General features: G+C 38.5%; 1 protein-coding gene across 3 annotated transcripts in view; it reads right to left on the bottom strand.

The window, feature by feature from the left end:
- Nucleotides 1–18,244, bottom strand: part of htr4 (5-hydroxytryptamine receptor 4) — a 485,679-nt gene that overhangs the window by 110,478 nt on the left and 356,957 nt on the right. Inside the window, exon 8 of one of the 3 annotated variants that reach the window (XM_039775643.1) lies at nt 5,369–5,454. The exons of 1 other annotated variant lie outside the window; for it this stretch is intronic. In XM_039775643.1, the coding sequence (XP_039631577.1) occupies nt 5,391–5,454 (64 nt within the window). In that variant the 3' untranslated portion in view covers nt 5,369–5,390. The remainder of the gene's footprint in view (nt 1–5,368; nt 5,455–18,244) is intronic. One more of the 3 variants, XM_039775642.1, reaches the window with a different exon arrangement.

Genomic DNA, 18,244 nt, shown 5'->3' with positions numbered 1-18,244 from the left:
CTATCTATCTATCTATCATGAACTGTTCTGTGGAGATATGCAAGTAAGAATTTCATTGAATTATGTACACTATACATTACACACACAGGACAATAAACTTTGAATTGAAGGGGACAGAGAGAGTGAGAGAGGAGGAAGACTGACTATTAAACAAGAGGATTTTCGACTGGAGCTCACATCAACACTGCAAAAGAAAATAAGGTCAATAAATGTATTGATGGATGTGTCAGACACCGGGATCACCTAATTAAAAACAAATGAATGGCTTCCCCACTTAATTTTGTGCATTTCTCTTTTACAGTGAAGCATGATAAATCAAAAAGCACTTTAGTTTTACATATTCTGTTTGGGGCTTTTTAATATAACCTACTATTCATTATCAGCATTCACTCTGTTCATTTCGGGAATATAGGGCCCATAACAAACTTTTGGAAGATCAGGGAAAAGGCAGGAGCTGACCCTTGGTGGAGTGGCAGTTGATAGCAAGACTGCAGTCACGTGAGACACCAATTAACCTAAAGAGACCATCTTTGGGGGGAAAACTGGAGTACCAGGAGAATGTGCAAAATCCACACAGACTGTGGCCAAGCCTGGGATTAGAACTCTTTGAGCTGTAAGGTTGCAATCCTAACCTCCATGCCACCTCTTTTAAAAAATATATGCTTTTGCATTTGCCAAAAATCATTCATTCAATTAGCTTTTTTATTGTATATAGCACTCATCATACTGAACATAATGTTACACAACAATAATATTTTCTGGAACGCTGAATGTATCAGGGATTCAAAAATGTACAGCACACTCAAACTAAAGAACAGATGTGACATTCAAAATATACAGGTGATCTTCTATAATGCAGAAACATTTCAGTGTTTTGAAATATTAATTTTGCTTTGCTAGCCTTAAACAAGAGACACAAGTAGAGGAATACCAAAAAATTAAATTCAGATGAAGCCCACGTAGATGTAAATGATGATGATGCTAGTAAAACAGAAAGATAGCAACGGTGTTTCTGAGTGTCAGTGAACAACAGGCAGGCAGAAAACATTTCATCACTTGCAGGTATTTAAGTACATATGGCAGTACCATTCAAAGAGCTATGACAATCAGGATGCTTATAGCTCTGGAAATGGCGCTGCCATCTGCACCACAGATGTTCTGAGATGAGATCTGTTTTGTTATTTTTTGTTTTATCTTTTAATTCTTTTGGATCTTGGAGGCTTGAAAACAAAACAAGAATATTACTATTTGCTAGTTTAAGTTTGCATACTGTGTTTTCATATAGTCCTTGCTACTCTGAGTAACTGGAATTAACTCCAGTAGTCAGTGACCCTGACTGGGTCCAAGCAAATTGGACAATTCATGACAGATAGATAGATAGATAGATAGATAGATAGATAGATAGATAGATAGATAGATAGATAGATAGATAGATAGATAGATAGGAAAGGAACTACATATCAGGCAAGGTGCATTGCTTTCTTCATTACAATTTTGAAAAACTGAGAGCATTTTAAAGGCATATAGCTAATTTCATTTTCTACTTCAAACCACAGGCCAAAAAGATTAAAGAAATGAAAATTTTCTTACTACAAAGACGAATAAAATGTTTAGTGTCATCCAGCACATTACAGAAATTAGTTTTAAAAACTGCAGAAGCAACAGCCTTTTTCCAACGTGATGATTACATCTCTTTGACTCATTTTTTCTAGTAGATCAGAACTTAAGCGCAGAGTCTTCTTTAGTTTTCAAAGACACGTCTCTGCTTTTTAGCAGATAACGACCTTCAGAGGACAACACTAAGCATTGGTGCTACAGATAATGAGGTGCTAACACCAGTGGGATGCCAGTTTATTTGCAGGCAACATTCAATCCTCCCTGTGCTAATCAGAAGAGCGGGTGATGCACATTCACTATCTGCGTCACTTTGTGAGATAAACAGCACTGACCTGCTGATTTGAAATTCGCACTGATCTGACCTCCCAATACAGAACAGAGGCCCAGTGTATAGAATATATCATTTTAGAAAAATGTCACCTTTCTAAGCTGTGACTATTTCAGCCAGATTTCAAAAGGGAATCATTGGTGTATGTGTTTAGTTCATTCGAGACCCAAGACTGTTAACAAGTGTTGTTTTCAGAGTGAGTAGACACTGCAATGAACTGGCATACCTTCTAGGGATAATCCCTTACTTCTGCCTAGTAATGCTATCTCCATGCAATCCTGAAATGGAAAAACAAGGTTCAGAAATGGATGAATGAAAATTATACTGAGTGACCACTTTATGAGGTACAGATGCCCTTGCTATGTAAGTAAAAACTTAATTGGTGAAAGCACTGAATGTGAAGACAATGCAACTTTGAACATGTAGTCTAGTAACAAAGGCCACCTTGTGTCTGTCAATCAACCTTTATTATATACTGTGCCCAGAGAGTACTGTACTGAAATGTTGAGAGCATGCACTGATAGCGTGTTGCCGCACCCATCACACGATGAACCACCTGGATTGGGACCACCCACTGGAACATTGTAGTACAGTGACAGTGCCTCAGCCACCAATCCCCAAATGTCCCCTGCAATTTAGAAGACCTACTTGCAGGGCTGAATGCAGATTAACAAGTACACTGCCACAAAATGGTTAAGAAAGGAACAAGAAAACACAGCAATAAAATACTACGAATAAAAGCCCTTCAGGATACAAGACTCATAATGGTATTAAAATTACCCGAGAAAACATCCAGCCATCAATGGTCCAGACCATCCTGCTTACATTTTCTTTAGTTAAAGAAATGGCTTTCAAGTATCTCAGTAGTCTGCAAAATATTGCTAGGAATACAGTGCTTGCTTGTGCATAACACACACATTAGCACATTTTATAAATTTAGCTCTGGGTGAATCCCTGTAAGATGAGCCTTCATGTCTGTAGGGGATGAGCTTAGAAAATTTCATATTTAAAATATTATTTCAATTATCCATCCATTTTCTAACCCGCTGAATCCGAACACAGGGTCACGCTGGAGCCAATCCCAGCCAACACAGGAACCAATCCTGGGCAGGGTGCCAACGCACCACAGGACACACACAAGCGCCAATTTAGAATCACCAGTCCACCTAACCTGCATGTCTTTGGATTGTGGGAGGAAACCCACACAGACACGGGGAGAACATGCAAACTCCACGCAGGGAGGACCCGGGAAGCGAACCCGGGTCTCCTAACTGCGAGGCAGCAGCGCTACCACTGCGCCACCGTGCCACCCTTATTTCAATTAAAATTGTTTTTTTCTAATATAAACTGCTGCCCCATTAAAAAAATAAAATAAAACAAGCCAATGTTGTGTTTCTGTGCATTGAAATAATATCACAGTGTAACAGAGAGTAATATCTGATATATAGGTTAATTTTTTAAAATTATTATTAATATCTGACAATATCTAATTTTAAAATGTTTACCCTGGCAGAGGAGTCAATGTCTAACAATATTTTATTTTAAAATGCTGTATTATCCAGTCCTTGCTTGGGGACATTTACAATTTAGCAGTATATGATAAGAATTTTACATGAAGTTGTTTAGTCTTTAGCTGAAAATACCAAATCAGAACAAGCAGGAACAGACTGCTGAATGACCAGCACTAGACTGGGGGCCAGAATCACACACCCACTAGTCCAAGAGGTGTGCCAAGGCTGGGATAAATGAAGTCTGCAAAGGCATGCTGCTCTCTCTGCCATTCTCCATCCTTAGGAGATGCCATCTCTCTCAATCAATCTGTAAGCCATGCTGAAGAATATGCAATTGCAGCTTAAAAACTAATTAACATATTAAGACAGAGAGCCACTTGATAATCCAAGCATATTTGATGCTTAATATGAACCATGTTATATTGGTATTGTTTTGTCAGAAGCATTGTATTCTGCTTATATTTTGGGCATATTATCTATAGTGAATGAATACATTTGTAACTTTCTCTCCTGCCTGTTCTGGTACTAATTGCCTGGGGAAACAGACATAAAAGAAAGGGGGAAGTGTTGACTACAGTACCTGACAGTGCGGTAAGAGCGGGCGACTTAGGACATTCTGATATGATCTACGTAATAAAGAGTCTAAAAGGGAAAGTAGGGTTATCTTTGGTCCCTACCATGACAACACACACAGACAACAAACATTCAGTTATTCAGTAATATTAAAGAAGTAGTCAAAGGACTGAACACTTTTGTAAGGCACTATATACAGATGTGCATTTAAAATTCTTGGTGCTACATAAATAAACGTTACCATAAGGTACACAGTTAAAGTTTCATATAAAACCAAATGTGTTAAAGGCTCTTCAGTTCCATGATAAACATTCAATTTTATTCTGCATTCACAACTTTGTTACAGCTCAGAAGAGATTTACATTGTGACCTGCAGCCATACAGCACTGTAACAGGCATTAATGACTGCATGGGCTTGTGAACACTGCAGTTACTGATATTTCAGCTTTGGTTATCTGTTTTTCTACTGTTTATGATTATATCAATTTGTGTGCATGAAAAATTCTCGATTTAATATAAATCGTTTTTCAAGTGAATAGTCATTTCTTTAATAAGAACATGGGGACATAGAAACTTGTTTAGGGTAGATTTTTCATAGTTTTAATTCACACTGAGATCAAAATATTCACAGAATAAGTTATCAAGTAGTGTGGCAGATATTAGGACATTAGGAATTTTCGGAACTCAGGCTGATGTAATTTTGGAGAAAATGAAAGAATAACATCCATGAGGTTTATTGGGCTAAATGACCTGTTCTCATCAAAATCGTTGTAATGTTCTAACTTCGTGAGATAGTTCTAGTTTTGTAGTGTGTCAGAGTGAATGCTTTTAACATGAGAATGATTACAAATTTCATGTTTCATATTGGGCTCTTTCTTTGCTGTAACCTTGTAAAAATCAAACTTAACCCAAAAACAACTCGATCATGGAAAGAGAATTTGCCATTTTGTCTATGGACTAGTCTCATTTTAAAAATTAATGCTGTTGAGTCTCTCTGTCACTGTAGTGATTTGGGAGTTAGCTTCCATTTGCTGGTTGTTGCTACTTTCGATCTTCCTAAATTTTCAAAATAGAGCATCTCCCATCCTGACATTTGTTCAGTTTTCCTTAACTTAACTTACGTGGTTCATAACTTGCTTTATTTATTGTAGCAGTAAAGGTTGTAAAAAGAACAAGGCAAATGGGTTAAGGAGCAAGGCTAAGTGATTCATGAAGTTCTTAGGCTGTCTGGGTCATACATTGTGCACCTCCACTGTTCTTCTTGAGGCAGTCAGACTGATGTTAGACACAGTAACTCAAAGACTAACATAGAGAAAGAAAGAGAGGGAAGCAAACTCACTTACACGGTGTGCCGCCCTGGCTTAGACTGGGACAGGCCTGGTGTTGCAGAACCAGAGGAGGAATTTGGAGGCAGAAGAACAGCCGCTGAAGTGGAGATGGAGAGAAAAGTAGAAATCCAAGGAGTGTAGTGAGAGGGAGGACAACCAGAGGGAAAGGAAAAGAAGAAAGACAGAAAAGAAATGGTTAAAATATGCAATGAACACTGCAGGGAGACACTTAGTGAACTCTGACCTACGTGCTCTCCAGTTTTAAACAGAACGTTGCAGATTTTGGAACATTCAGTAACTCATCAAATATCATTTTAGCAGTTCCTCACAATGCTTCACTGAATGGACATTCAGCATTCCAAGAGGGGTGGGAAGTCTCTCTGTGTGAGGGTTGGAGTGTATGAAAATTATATTTGTGATAAATCAATGTTTTTCATATTCCTTATCCAATTCATTTAATTTTTGGAATTTTTGTATGCTTATTTAAATTGTTTTATTAATTTTAGCATTATTATGATAATGGCATTTTGTTTTCTGTTTTTATTTTTTACAATTGCCACCATTTTGTGACTATCTTTGTATAGTTGCAGCTATGTTTCTTTTTGTGATGCTGGTCCTGTGACATTCTGTTGCATCATACTCCACCTATTTAAGATGGTGCTTCTGTCTAAAGAGAGACAGAGGACAACACATGGAAATTGCCAGTATATTCAATAATCAAGTAACAGGCCAAAATCATAACCAGGAATCAAAGAAATCTTTCATCAAAGCCATAAGCATAAATCAAAAATTCAAAACATGAGAGCAAGGGATCGTAACTGGGAAATCAAATGGTAATTGGAGATTTACGCAAGGAATTAATCAAGTTCTTATACACTGCAATTGAAAAGAATGTTGTTTGTTTGATGACACTAACAAGAGCAACCTGGGAGAATTCAGAAACAGGTTTCAATGGAAACATTCAACGCAATGTTCAGAGTGGCGGTGCCTGTGACAAAGCCAAATGTCATTGCGGTGGGATGTAAACATATATTCAACTTTATTAGAAGGATAAAAACACAAACAAACCTCAGATTTAGATTCTCTGTACTTCAAAAGTCATAATCAATATACAATAGTCATGATGAATCGCTAGAACAAGCACAAATGATTTATAAATATCTGAGATCATTATAATGGTGGCACATACACTCACCTAAAGGATTATTAGGAACACCTGTTCAATTTCTCATTAATGCAATTATCTAATCAACCAATCACATGGCAGTTGCTTCAATGCATTTAGGGGTGTGGTCCTGATCAAGACAATCTCCTGAACTCCAAACTGAATGTCAGAATGGGAAAGAAAGGTGATTTGAGCAATTTTGAGCGTGGCATGGTTGTTGGTGCCAGACGGGCCGGTCTGGGTATTTCACAATCTGCTCAGTTACTGGGATTTTCACGCACAACCATTTCTAGGGTTTACAAAGATGGTGTGAAAAGGGAAAAACATCCAATATGCTGCAGTCCTGTGGGCAAAAATGCATTGTTGATGCTAGAGGTTAGAGGAGAATGGGCCAACTGATTCAAGCTGATAGAAGAGCAACTTTGACTGAAATAACCACTCGTTACAACCGAGGTATGCAGCAAAGCATTTGTGAAGCCACAACACGCACAACCTTGAGGTGGATTGGCTACAACAGCAGAAGACCCCACCGGGTGCCACTCATCTCCACTACAAATAGGAAAAAGAGGCTACAACTTGCACGAGCTCACCAAAATTGGACAGTTGAAGACTGGAAAAATGTTGCCTGGTCTGATGAGTCTTGATTTCTGTTGAGACATTCAAATGGTAGAGTCAGAATTTGGCGTAAACAGAATGAGAACATGGATCCATCATGCCTTGTTACCACTGTGCAGGCTGGTGGTGGTGGTGTAATGGTGTGGGGGATGTTTTCTTGGCATACTTTAGGCCCCTTAGTGCCAATTGGGCATCGTTTAAATGCCACGGGCTACCTGAGCATTGTTTCTGACCATGTCCATCCCTTCATGACCACCATGTACCCATCCTCTGATGGCTACTTCCAGCAGGATAATGCACCATGTCACAAAGCTCGAATCATTTCAAATTGGTTTCTTGAACATGACAATGTGTTCAATGTACTAAAATGGCCCCACAGTCACCACATCTCAACCCAATAGAGCATCTTTGGGATGTGGTGGAACGGGAGCTTCGTGCCCTGGATGTGCATCCCACAAATCTCCATCAACTGCAAGATGCTATCCTATCAATATGGGCCAACATTTCTAAAGAATGCTTTCAGCACCTTGTTGAATCAATGCCACGTAGAATTAAGGCAGTTCTGAAGGCGAAAGGGGGTCAAACACCGTATTAGTATGGTGTTCCTAATAATCCTTTAGGTGAGTGTACTGTAGAATCTCATTCTAAAAAATACTGCAAAGAATATAAGGAGAATTAGAGGCATGAAACTGGGATGGAGATTGGATGGGTAAGAAACTATGTTAGTGTTAAGACCATTTTCTTGTTAAACTGACTTCAGTCTCTGTTTTGGGTTTTGAACTTTGGCAGTCATGTTTCCTGACCCTACCCTGTAAAAAGACTAAATATTTGTCAGCTTCTGTTATCCCTCCCAATTCATTCTGAAGTGTTTTGGTCAGTAAAAAGAAAAAGCAACTTTGAACACGGTACTTTGGTGTTTATAACAATGTTAGAGGTATTGCTTTGAACAGGCAGTATGCATTAGAAGATAAGATGATAAGCTATAACCTATTATGTGTAGGAATCCATTTGCTTCAAAAGTTCAATTGATTTTCTTTTAGGAAGCATTGGTATTAGAGTTTTACTAGGACACCACAGCACACTGCAAGTTCACCCATACAGTAGCATACCAAATGAGCAGGTGCATGTGTCTATAACATCAAGCTCCTTAGACTCTTATAAACACCCGTCAGTGACAACATTTTAAATAGGGCTGGGTTTATACTTCATGCGACGTGACGCGTTTTCCAGTGGACGCTACTGCTACACAAGCGGTGTATTGTTTATACTTGCACGTGTACTTCGCATAAATCTGGAAGATTCCACCAGGTGGCAGTGAATTGCCTGAAACATTCATTAAATCCCAAGGACTCTGAAAAGGATGGATGTTTAATGATTACATCCATCAATCCAGGGATGTGCCTATTCCAGCTAACATTGGGCATGAGGCAGAAACAATCCCTGGATGGGGCATCAGCTCATCGCAAGGTGAATACAAGCACTCACATACACTAGCGTCATATTAGCATCACCAGATCCCCAAACCTTCATATCTTTGGAAGGAAAACGGAGCACAATGCGGAAATTCACAAAGAAAACATGCAAACTCCAGGCAGGGAATACCAGGGACGTGATTCCTACCGCTCCACCACTGTGCCACCCCCATATGTGTAATTATTAACAGTATTTATTATTTAAATGATAATTTAAATTCTTAAATTATCTGTAAAATGCAACATACAAACTGCATTTCCATCATGAAAGCGATATCAAGTGTAAATCTAAGTATTCTAAATGTGCAGAGAGTTGGAATATCATAAATGTAATGTGTTCTGTGTAGTGATCTATTGCTGCTTAATGCTGCTGTTTGTTCAGGAGGAATCCCCAGAAGCACATAGAGATTAATAACTGGATTGGTTTTAAGATGATGTTTAAAAATAAACTACGAATTTAAAGTGGAGATTTTGAGATTTAAGCTGAAATTTCCACTTTAATCACAAAATAGAGCTTTTCACTGTGTCCCAAATATTTTTCTCTGTGGCTCAAATACTCTGCCGTACTTTCTGATGCTGTTGCGAAGGTGCAAAAAAAAAAAAAAAAGACGGCACACAGATGGTATGTGAAACCTTTAAAGTGTATCGTGTCATTACATTGGGGAATATGCGATGCTTGAATGTAAAAGCAAGAAGAATGCATTTGTATGTCGGCATTTTGCATTCATGAAACATTGAAGCACGCACATCGATCCCTGATGATCCTCAATGCGGTTTTCTGTCACATATTGATAGTAAACACAGACTCTGATGTCATGTTCCAAGTTGAACAGACTGCGCCTCCTGACTCTTTGCTGGTACTGCAACTTATGCACGCGTCACATTAATTTCTGAAGATGTGCTCAGAGGATGTGTCAAATGAACACTAGTGTTCTGAGCATGAAGTATAAACTGGCCCTTAAAAGTATGAGTACAAGTACAGGCATAAAGAAGTTCAAAGTAGATTTCTGCTTACTGTAATTTGTTATAAAGTTCATTCATGTTAAACATTACACAAAACGAAGTCACAAACAAAATATCCTGAGAAGAAATATATTAGAACATTAGTGCAGCTGCAACAAGACCAGGCCATTCAGTGCAACAAGCTCATCCATCCTATTCACATAATTTGTCCAACATGACGTCAAATCAAGATTTGAAGATCCTTACGTCCTACTCTTTACCAAACTACCTGGTAATTCATTCCAAGTGTCTATAGTTCTTTGCATTAAGAAAAACATTCTAACATTTCTGCAAAATCTGACCTTATCAAGTTTCTAACTGTGTCCCTATGTTCTTGTTGAAACTTAAGGTGATGCCTGCTTTATGAGAAACACAGCACATGGAATGTGTATCCTGAAAGTCCTGCTTCATGCCACAGCTAACCAATGTTGTTGACTCAAAACAATTAATGTCTCACTGCACATTATAGAATTTGACTAGACAGGGGCCACAAGGGAACATTGTGCTCTACCACTGCAGGTGGTGCCCAGATGTAGCTCTTTCTATGGTCCTAGATAGGTGGTATGGCTTTTTCCAGAAGTAACTGCTAATAACATTTTAGCAAATAATGCATGTGTTTTGCATGTTTTCAGCATACAATTGGACAGCAGATATGTAGATTATGCAACACGAGTAATATAAGAATTTTTTTTTCTTTTTATATGGACATTATATCATTTGCCAATGTACAGCATTTGGTCACCATCAGGTTCTATTACATCATAAACCCGTTTATTTCATTCTTCATAAAATCATATTTTTTATTGGCCATCACTACAAACTACATAGACTAAGTAACATATGAAAAAAAAATCATTTTTGGGTGGAGTATTCATTTAAGATAGCAGGCATCCAGAAAATTGCCATTTGGGGAAAATATTTCCTCATAAATAGCCACGGGGAGAAGTTATAAAGTCCTTAGAAAGTCACGAGATGACACAGATGCAGACGTTTTACAAGACATCTGTAACTCTGAGAGTGATTCCGCATCTTTGGGTGTATTTTAAAGGTTTCTCCTTGGCAAGTGCTCATTGAGTCTTGAATTTGGAAATACAGTAAGTTAGAAGAAGGCATCTTCACAAGAAGGAACGGAGAAAAACTTGAGAAAGTGGACTTTACATATGGCAGCATAGTGGCATAGTGTTTGGTGCTAGTGGCTTGTAGTTTCATCTGGTTTCGAAATCAGAATCACTTTGTAACAGTCGTCTGGAATATGTGAGTGTGTCACCGTGAGTTTGTACCTTTTCCCAATCCTGATAATGGTGGAATGGCGTAATTTGCAAGGCCAGCCAATGGTACATAGGGAGCAGAGCACCTGGCTTGGAGGGCCCAACAGACTATACAAGGAGGAGCCAACATGGGGGGTGGGAAAAGGGAGAGTCAAGAGAGAAAGAGACACTATAAAAGGAAAAGGCAAGAAGGAAAGAGATTGACCCCACATGGAAAATGTCAGGTGAATGTATTCGGGAGAGGACCGAAAGTGTGTTTTGTTAAGTGTGTGTAATTTAGATAGATAGATAGATAGATAGATAGATAGATAGATAGATACTTTATTAATCCCAAGGGGAAATTCACATTTCTTCCAATATTCTATTTTTAACTTAAATCTGCATTCACTGGTGTGTTTCTGTACTCGGGGTGGTGTAGTAAGAAAGTAGTGTTGGTCGTTTGCGCCCTGGATTATTTATTTTTTCTTTCTTTGCTGCCGCTCTATGATGGCAGCGTATATTATAATCACGTCGGCTTTAGGAGTGGTACAACTTTTATTTGCAGGTACTTAATGTACAGGAATTTGACTTGGTAGATTTGAAGCTGCTTAAAACAGAACACGGCATCACATGCAAATAACATAAATAGCATAAGTTAAACGTTTGCAGAATAATACAATTATAAAGGAGATGTGCAAGTGAAAGTGGAAGTGTGTAGTGTGTATGCAAGTGCACACCCTTACATGTACATATACTATACACACATACCTTAATAAGTATATGACACCACGTATGAATATATAAAGAAGATAAGCTAAATTACTGGTTTGAGAGATACTATGGCTCTGGGAAAGAAACTATTGAGGTTTCTGCTAGTTTTAGTTTTAATTAACCTGAAGCGTTTACCAGAGGAGAGTTTATGGAATAAGTGATGAGCAGGGTGAGATGAGTCTGTGGTGATCCTTTTGACATGGTTAGTGACACGAGATGTATACAGGTCTGCAACAGATGGAAGGGTACAGCCAATTATTTTCTCAGCACACTTGTGATTTATTTTTGACGTGTGCCGTTGCTGAACCAAACAAGACAACAATGAAGAATGTGATCACACATTCAATTATGGCTTTATAAAACTGAACTAGGATTGGCTGGGAGATATTTAATTTCTTTAGTTGAAGTTTATTTAGCAACAGTTCAGGGACAATGGTGCTAAAAGCTGAACTGAAGTGAACAAACAGGATTCTGGTATAAGTTCCTTTACTGTCCAGATGTTCCAGCACAAAATGAAGGCCCATGTTGATGGCATCGTCAACAGATCTGTTTGCTCAATATGCAAACTAAAGAGGGACAATAACAGAAGATGTAAAGCAATCAGGTACAGTACACTGTGTGACAGACTGGGTAAAGATGTCTGCGTAGAGGGGAGCGAGCTGCCGAGCACAGTGTTTGATTGTCTCAGGTGAGACAAAATTAGGCAGTTCTGTGTTGCAAACAGCTTCCATTCTTTGTAGAAAAGGGAGAAGATGGGTGAGGCTTTTGTGAAGTGGTGGCTGGTGTTGAAACCACTTCAGAGCTGGAGGAGCAGAGCGATTGTAGATATTCAGCACTTTGTTGTTCAAATCTGTCATAGAACTTGTTAAGTTTGTCAGGGAGGGACGAATCTGAGTAAGCACTGGGGGATGTCTTTTTTAAGTTCTCATATACGAAGTATAGGGTAAGTATTGTAATCATCCAAAGATTCAATGTCAAGATTTCGATGAATCTCGACATTTTAGATCTGCCTGAGTCTCAAAATGCCATTTTTGGAATTATGTCTGTCTGTCTGCGTGTGTGTGTGTGTATGAAAACACGATAACTTGAGTACGGTTTCACTTAGATCAACCACATTTTGCATACAAGTATAAAACGTAGATTTCTATCAACGTTTGGGCTATTTCCGTTAACCGGAAGGGGAACTTTACCTTTTATTTATTAGGCTGCAGAGTCCAATTTATTCAAATTTACTTTTATAATAATTGTTCAATATATTATGAATTTGATTTGATTTGTTGTTGATGGTTCTTTAAAGTACATAGTATAAAAATATAATCATTGTCTTGCGGTTTACTCCTCAAATATCCATCCCCATATCTGAGTCTAGTAACAGACTGATGGCTTACTATACAGAGGAGCTATTGTTTGTTGAGAACTGAAGCTCCAGTTTATTTTTGTGTTTTCATTTAGCAGATCTGATGGCATTATTTAGCCTTTTCAGATCTTTAGCGGGTCACTGTCTATGTGGAATTTTCATGTTCTACCTGTGTTTATGTGGGGTGTTTTCTCCAGGTATTCTAATTATCTTCCAACGTGGTTTGTTGTTCAGTGTGCCCTGTTAAGGACTGGCAGTCTGTTAATTCCTGTCTTGTGCTTGATGATTCTTATTTCCAATACACTGTAACCTTCCATTTAAAGTTCTTAAATTTTGATTAAGTACTTAAGTAATGGAATTTCAGGTGATCTCGACTTGATTTTTTATATTGCTTCCATTTTTTCACTTTACACAATCATTCTCCTTGGGTGAGGGTCATCTGTTGCACTCCGGGTGTGCTGACCCCTTCGACTTCCCTGAATGTGGGAAACCAGAGTGCAGAATTTGTGGGGATGATATTTCATAAAGCTTTTGAGCATGTTAAACAGTTTTCTGACTGCTTTGTGAAATGTTTTTCTCCATATGCAGAGATTTCTATTCCCTGTAATGTATTAATGATTTTAGTAAAACTCCATTTATTGCTATAAATTCCTTACCCCACCTCACTCCAGGGTAATATATACAAAAATGTAATTGATCCAAAGTGCAGGATTTTAAAAAATCACTACTGCCATTCTTCTGTAAATCCAGTGTTATGCAAACAAAGATTAGGAATAGGACATGGTCATTTGAAATCCTTTCCAAAGATCAAACCATGCAGATGATTGCCTTTGCTTTGGCAGGAATTGACAAGAGGGTAAAGGAATGCCAAGTATGAAGCACTTGGCCTCTTCGAATAAACATTTATTTACAGTCCAACAACAGCTGGTTAGCAAATGGAATGAGGGGAGGAAGAAAACCGTCTGGGTGTTTGGCTCTCATCAGAATGAAGGGCTTTCGAAGAAGATTGCACAGTTCTCTTGATCTGAAACTGGCTTTACAGGCTCTTCCTTAATGGACCTGACAGTTCCATGGAACATTTTTGTGTGTAAAAGGTTAGACAGAATGCAAGTCCTTCAGAAGAAACTGATAATGTGAGCTCAATGGGAGCACACTCCTTCAAAAGATTTGAACGGAATTCCATCCATCTGTCTTCTGAAGCTTTTTTTCCAGTATCAGTTTAAAGAAGCAGAAATGTAATAAACCTGAACTGGATGCAAGTCCAACACAGGTAAGTAACACAAACACTTGGATTAGGCCCTGCATGTCACATACTGTATGACTCTAACTCCAGACTCCAGCCTGCTTCTCCACAGTTCTAGCATGGCAGAGGTTGTTCACCTTGGAGGCCAGTCTTACTGGTACACTATACCCACATTGCTTGATCACCCAATATACCCCAAGCTCTTCAGTCAAATGCTCATGTATTGTGGTGCTTGTAGACCCCCCTACATCAGAACACCGTCAGTAATTTGTTTCCACTTCAAGCACTGCAGCTTCACAACACCGATCTCCTGGAACCAAAAGTATTTCACACCTTGCCTGTTGAATATATTGATATGGCCTAATGCAACATTTAGACCCTCTGCCCTGAATTTTGAAGATGTAGAGAAAGATGTTTTTACTTTGACCATGTGTTTATTATTATTATTTTGGTGTCATTGATGTCATTTCCATTGCACCCGTGAACTTGTTGGATCAATCTGAGTATGTGCAATAGAACATTAGAAAAAACTGTGACAAGAACAGGGCATTCCACCCAACAGGCTCATCCATCTTATTCATCTAGATTGTCCAAAATAACATCAAGTTGATATTTTGAAAGTTTGTAAAGTTTTACTTTCCACCACACTACCTGGTAATTTGTTCCATGTGTCTATGATTCTCTGCATGAACTTTGTAACATTTGTGAGAAATCTGCCACTAACAAGTTTCCAACCATGTCCCCGTTTTCTTGTTGCAGATTTTTTTTTTTTGTTAAATAACAACTGGGACCTACTCTACTAATTCCTTTCATAAATTTAACGTTTCAGTCACTTCATCTTTAAATCAACATTAATTTCCTTCAGTCTCTCCTTATTCCTAGCCCCAGAATCAGCCTAGCCACTTTTCTCTGGATTCTCTCTAGTGCTGCTGTTTTTTGTCCTCAATTAAAATCACTGTGCAAAAATAAGTTAAATTGATTTGAATTGGGTTAGTCTGGCATCACCTTAACAACATGTGTTTGGATTGTGGGCAGAAATCCTTGGAAAAAGAGGAAGAACATTCCAACTCTTCAGCCAGAGGCTGAATTTGTTTAAGCATTGTGAAGCACACTGTAATAATCAGCTGGATTTAATCTGTTTTGTTAATTTGAATTATTGAATGGATTTCAGTCATCTATGGTCACCTATGGGTCTAACTGGAGTTCTCGGCTCCAGGATATTGAAATTCACATTACTTATTTATTTGGAATCCTCCTGACAAAGTTGAATATATTAAACGTTTTACCACAATGCCATTTTTGTTTTCTCACGGGCACCGCCATTTCAAGATATTTGTGTCCATTATCACCATGTTAATCCTTTCCAACAATTTCTGGGTTACACTTTTCTTGTGCTATCATACTAATGACAATACACAGGTTGACCCGAGCATTTCTGGACTAACCAAATTTGTGGAAAAACAAACCCTTTGTTTGTGCTTTACATTTGCATTTTGCTATTTTCCTAAGCTACGAAAGTTTTGTTATTTTTCTGATTTTTTGATTATTGGTTTACAAATCTAACTTGACTTATGGTTATGACTTTGGCTTGTTTTTTTGACTATACTTATCTCCTAGTCATTTCATCTCTCCAAGGAAAATGAGTACATGAAAAAGAAGGAAAAATGAAAAACCGTTGACCCCAAAACAGTAAAACTGCAAGGTAGCATGAACACAGAGACAGATTTATTTATTTTAAGAGCATCAAGAAACTGAAAGTACAGACCCAAAGACTGATTGCTAACAGGCACCAGTGTTGACGATTCTAAAACCTGACAAACCACATTAGACCATAACATTTTTTTAGGCACAATAAAGGATTTTTATCAACCTTTTTAGAAAAAAAAATTACTGCTTGAACCTAAATGAAGTTTCTACTGGCTTCTGATGTGGCACCTCATAATCCTTAAGACTGCTACTCTTTATTAATTAGTTTGCTCTCCAAAGGGGCTATGGTACATTTTTTTAATTTGGTCAGATAACATGGATAGCTGACAAACTGTCCCTTTCGTTCTGAACATTAACAATGGCACTGAAATTACTTCATGGATAATAACGTGCCAGTTGCTGTAAGCTGTGGAGTCAGGAGGCATTTAGAGCTGCCACGTTCAGTGAATCATAATGTCCTTACAGATTATATTTTTCTAATCCAGTAAACATTGAAAAAAAAAAACACTTTTATTTTAATCATGTAGATTGCTAAAGTAGTTACATGAATGTAATATTAATTGGAGCATTGCTAATGGCTGTAGATGAAATTAAAGCACTGCATTTATTTTTCTGTAATTTGCAAATTTGGAGTGTCGAGTACTCCTAGCAGCCTCCAGGAGGTCCATCAGTTCCATTTGCTGAATCTGCTCATTTCATTGTCAGGAATCAATAAACTGTACAGTTTTGAGCCATTCAGGGTACAGATGAATTGTCTATATATAATATACTACATAAACTATAGTACACTTGAATAGTGTTTTATGAGATGGCACATGTCTGATGCTGGCTATCCTGCTTCAGAGTTTCTCTGCAGGTCATTTGCTTTGGTGGTCGCGTCCCCGGTTGGTTGGCAGGAGTTATGGTTGTGTGCTAATCTCAGCTAAATCTCCTCTAATAATGTCTGAACATTTACATAAAGACCACTTTACTTTCAGCACCTGATTCTTGAGACTTTCTGTAGGTTTTTTTCTGACATTGCCTTTGCTTTCAACCCCTGGCTAGCTCTTTTTGACCTGTGCCTCAGTGCTAAGTCACTCTCATATTGACCAGTCTACAGTCTATACACTCATCTAATGAGCCAATTTACATTTGTCAGGCATGTGTTTGGAATATGTGATCAAAATCAGAGTTCATACCCTTAAAGCCAAAGTGAGAATATGGGGCGTCCAGGATTAACTGCTATTCACTATGAATAAATATTACACTAGTGAAGGTGGCAGGCCAGATGGCATATGGGCTAATAACATAAGAAATTTGACAAACGAGAGGAGACTATTCAGTCCATCAAGCCAGTTTGTTTAGCTAATAGTTAAGCTGTCCCAATATCTCTTCTTAAAGGTTGTCTAAGTTTTTGCTTCAGCTACATGGGCTCAGTAGTTTGTTCCAGAGTTACACAAATCTTTGTGCAAAGAAGTGCTTCCTGGCTTCAGTTTTAGGGTGTACTCACACTGGCACTTCATTCTGTGCCCGAGCATGTTTGTCCGTATGTAACTCTGCAAAGTCTAGTTCATTTGACTAGTGTGATCGCTCTGTGCCAGGCCAACCATACCATGCCCTGGACTGTTTGGAAGAGGTGGGCCTGAGCACAGTTCAGTAGCATTCAGGAACAATGTGATCACTAAACATGCCCGAGCATGGAAAACAGACATGACATCAATGATGCGACAAGTCAGATAGTGCAATTCTCATTTCATTCAATATCTTTTGAGTTAAAAACAGATTTTTACTCTCCCCTTACACATGAACGTGAATTGTAGTTAGCAAGAAAAGCTGCAAATTTCTCCCTTAACATCATTTGTCACTGTAAACATCTTCTCGTACATGCAACACGATTAACAGCAAAGCGCACACTCAATAAATCTTTAAGAGGGTAGAGCGTTATCCTGTCCTACACGACTCCAAAACAACCACAAAATAATGAAAATCATTTTGACATGCATGCTGTCACTCCGTGCTTGGATCTTGTTTTGGTCATTACACAAAGTCACATGGGCATAACAAAAGCATGCCTGAGCGCAGAACATTAAGTGCAGTGTGAGTGAAGGCCAACAGGGGAGTTGGGAGCGGGGACAATCGCGTTTGGATACAGTACGGGCCTAGTGTGAGAGAGAGGGAGAAGTTAGGAGCATTCGCTGATCACAGGGTGTCACTGCACCCACCACACGACAAACCACCAGGACTGAGTGAGTACACCCTCAAATGCACCTCCCTTTACTTTCCACTGATGTCCTCGAGTATGTGATTCACCCTTAAGAACGTTAGACAG

This window comes from Polypterus senegalus, chromosome 13 (assembly GCF_016835505.1).
Source record: "Polypterus senegalus isolate Bchr_013 chromosome 13, ASM1683550v1, whole genome shotgun sequence".
Lineage (NCBI taxonomy): Eukaryota > Metazoa > Chordata > Cladistia > Polypteriformes > Polypteridae > Polypterus > Polypterus senegalus.
The sequence above is the reverse complement of the archived record's forward strand: the minus strand, read 5'-3'. Positions and strand labels throughout refer to the sequence as shown.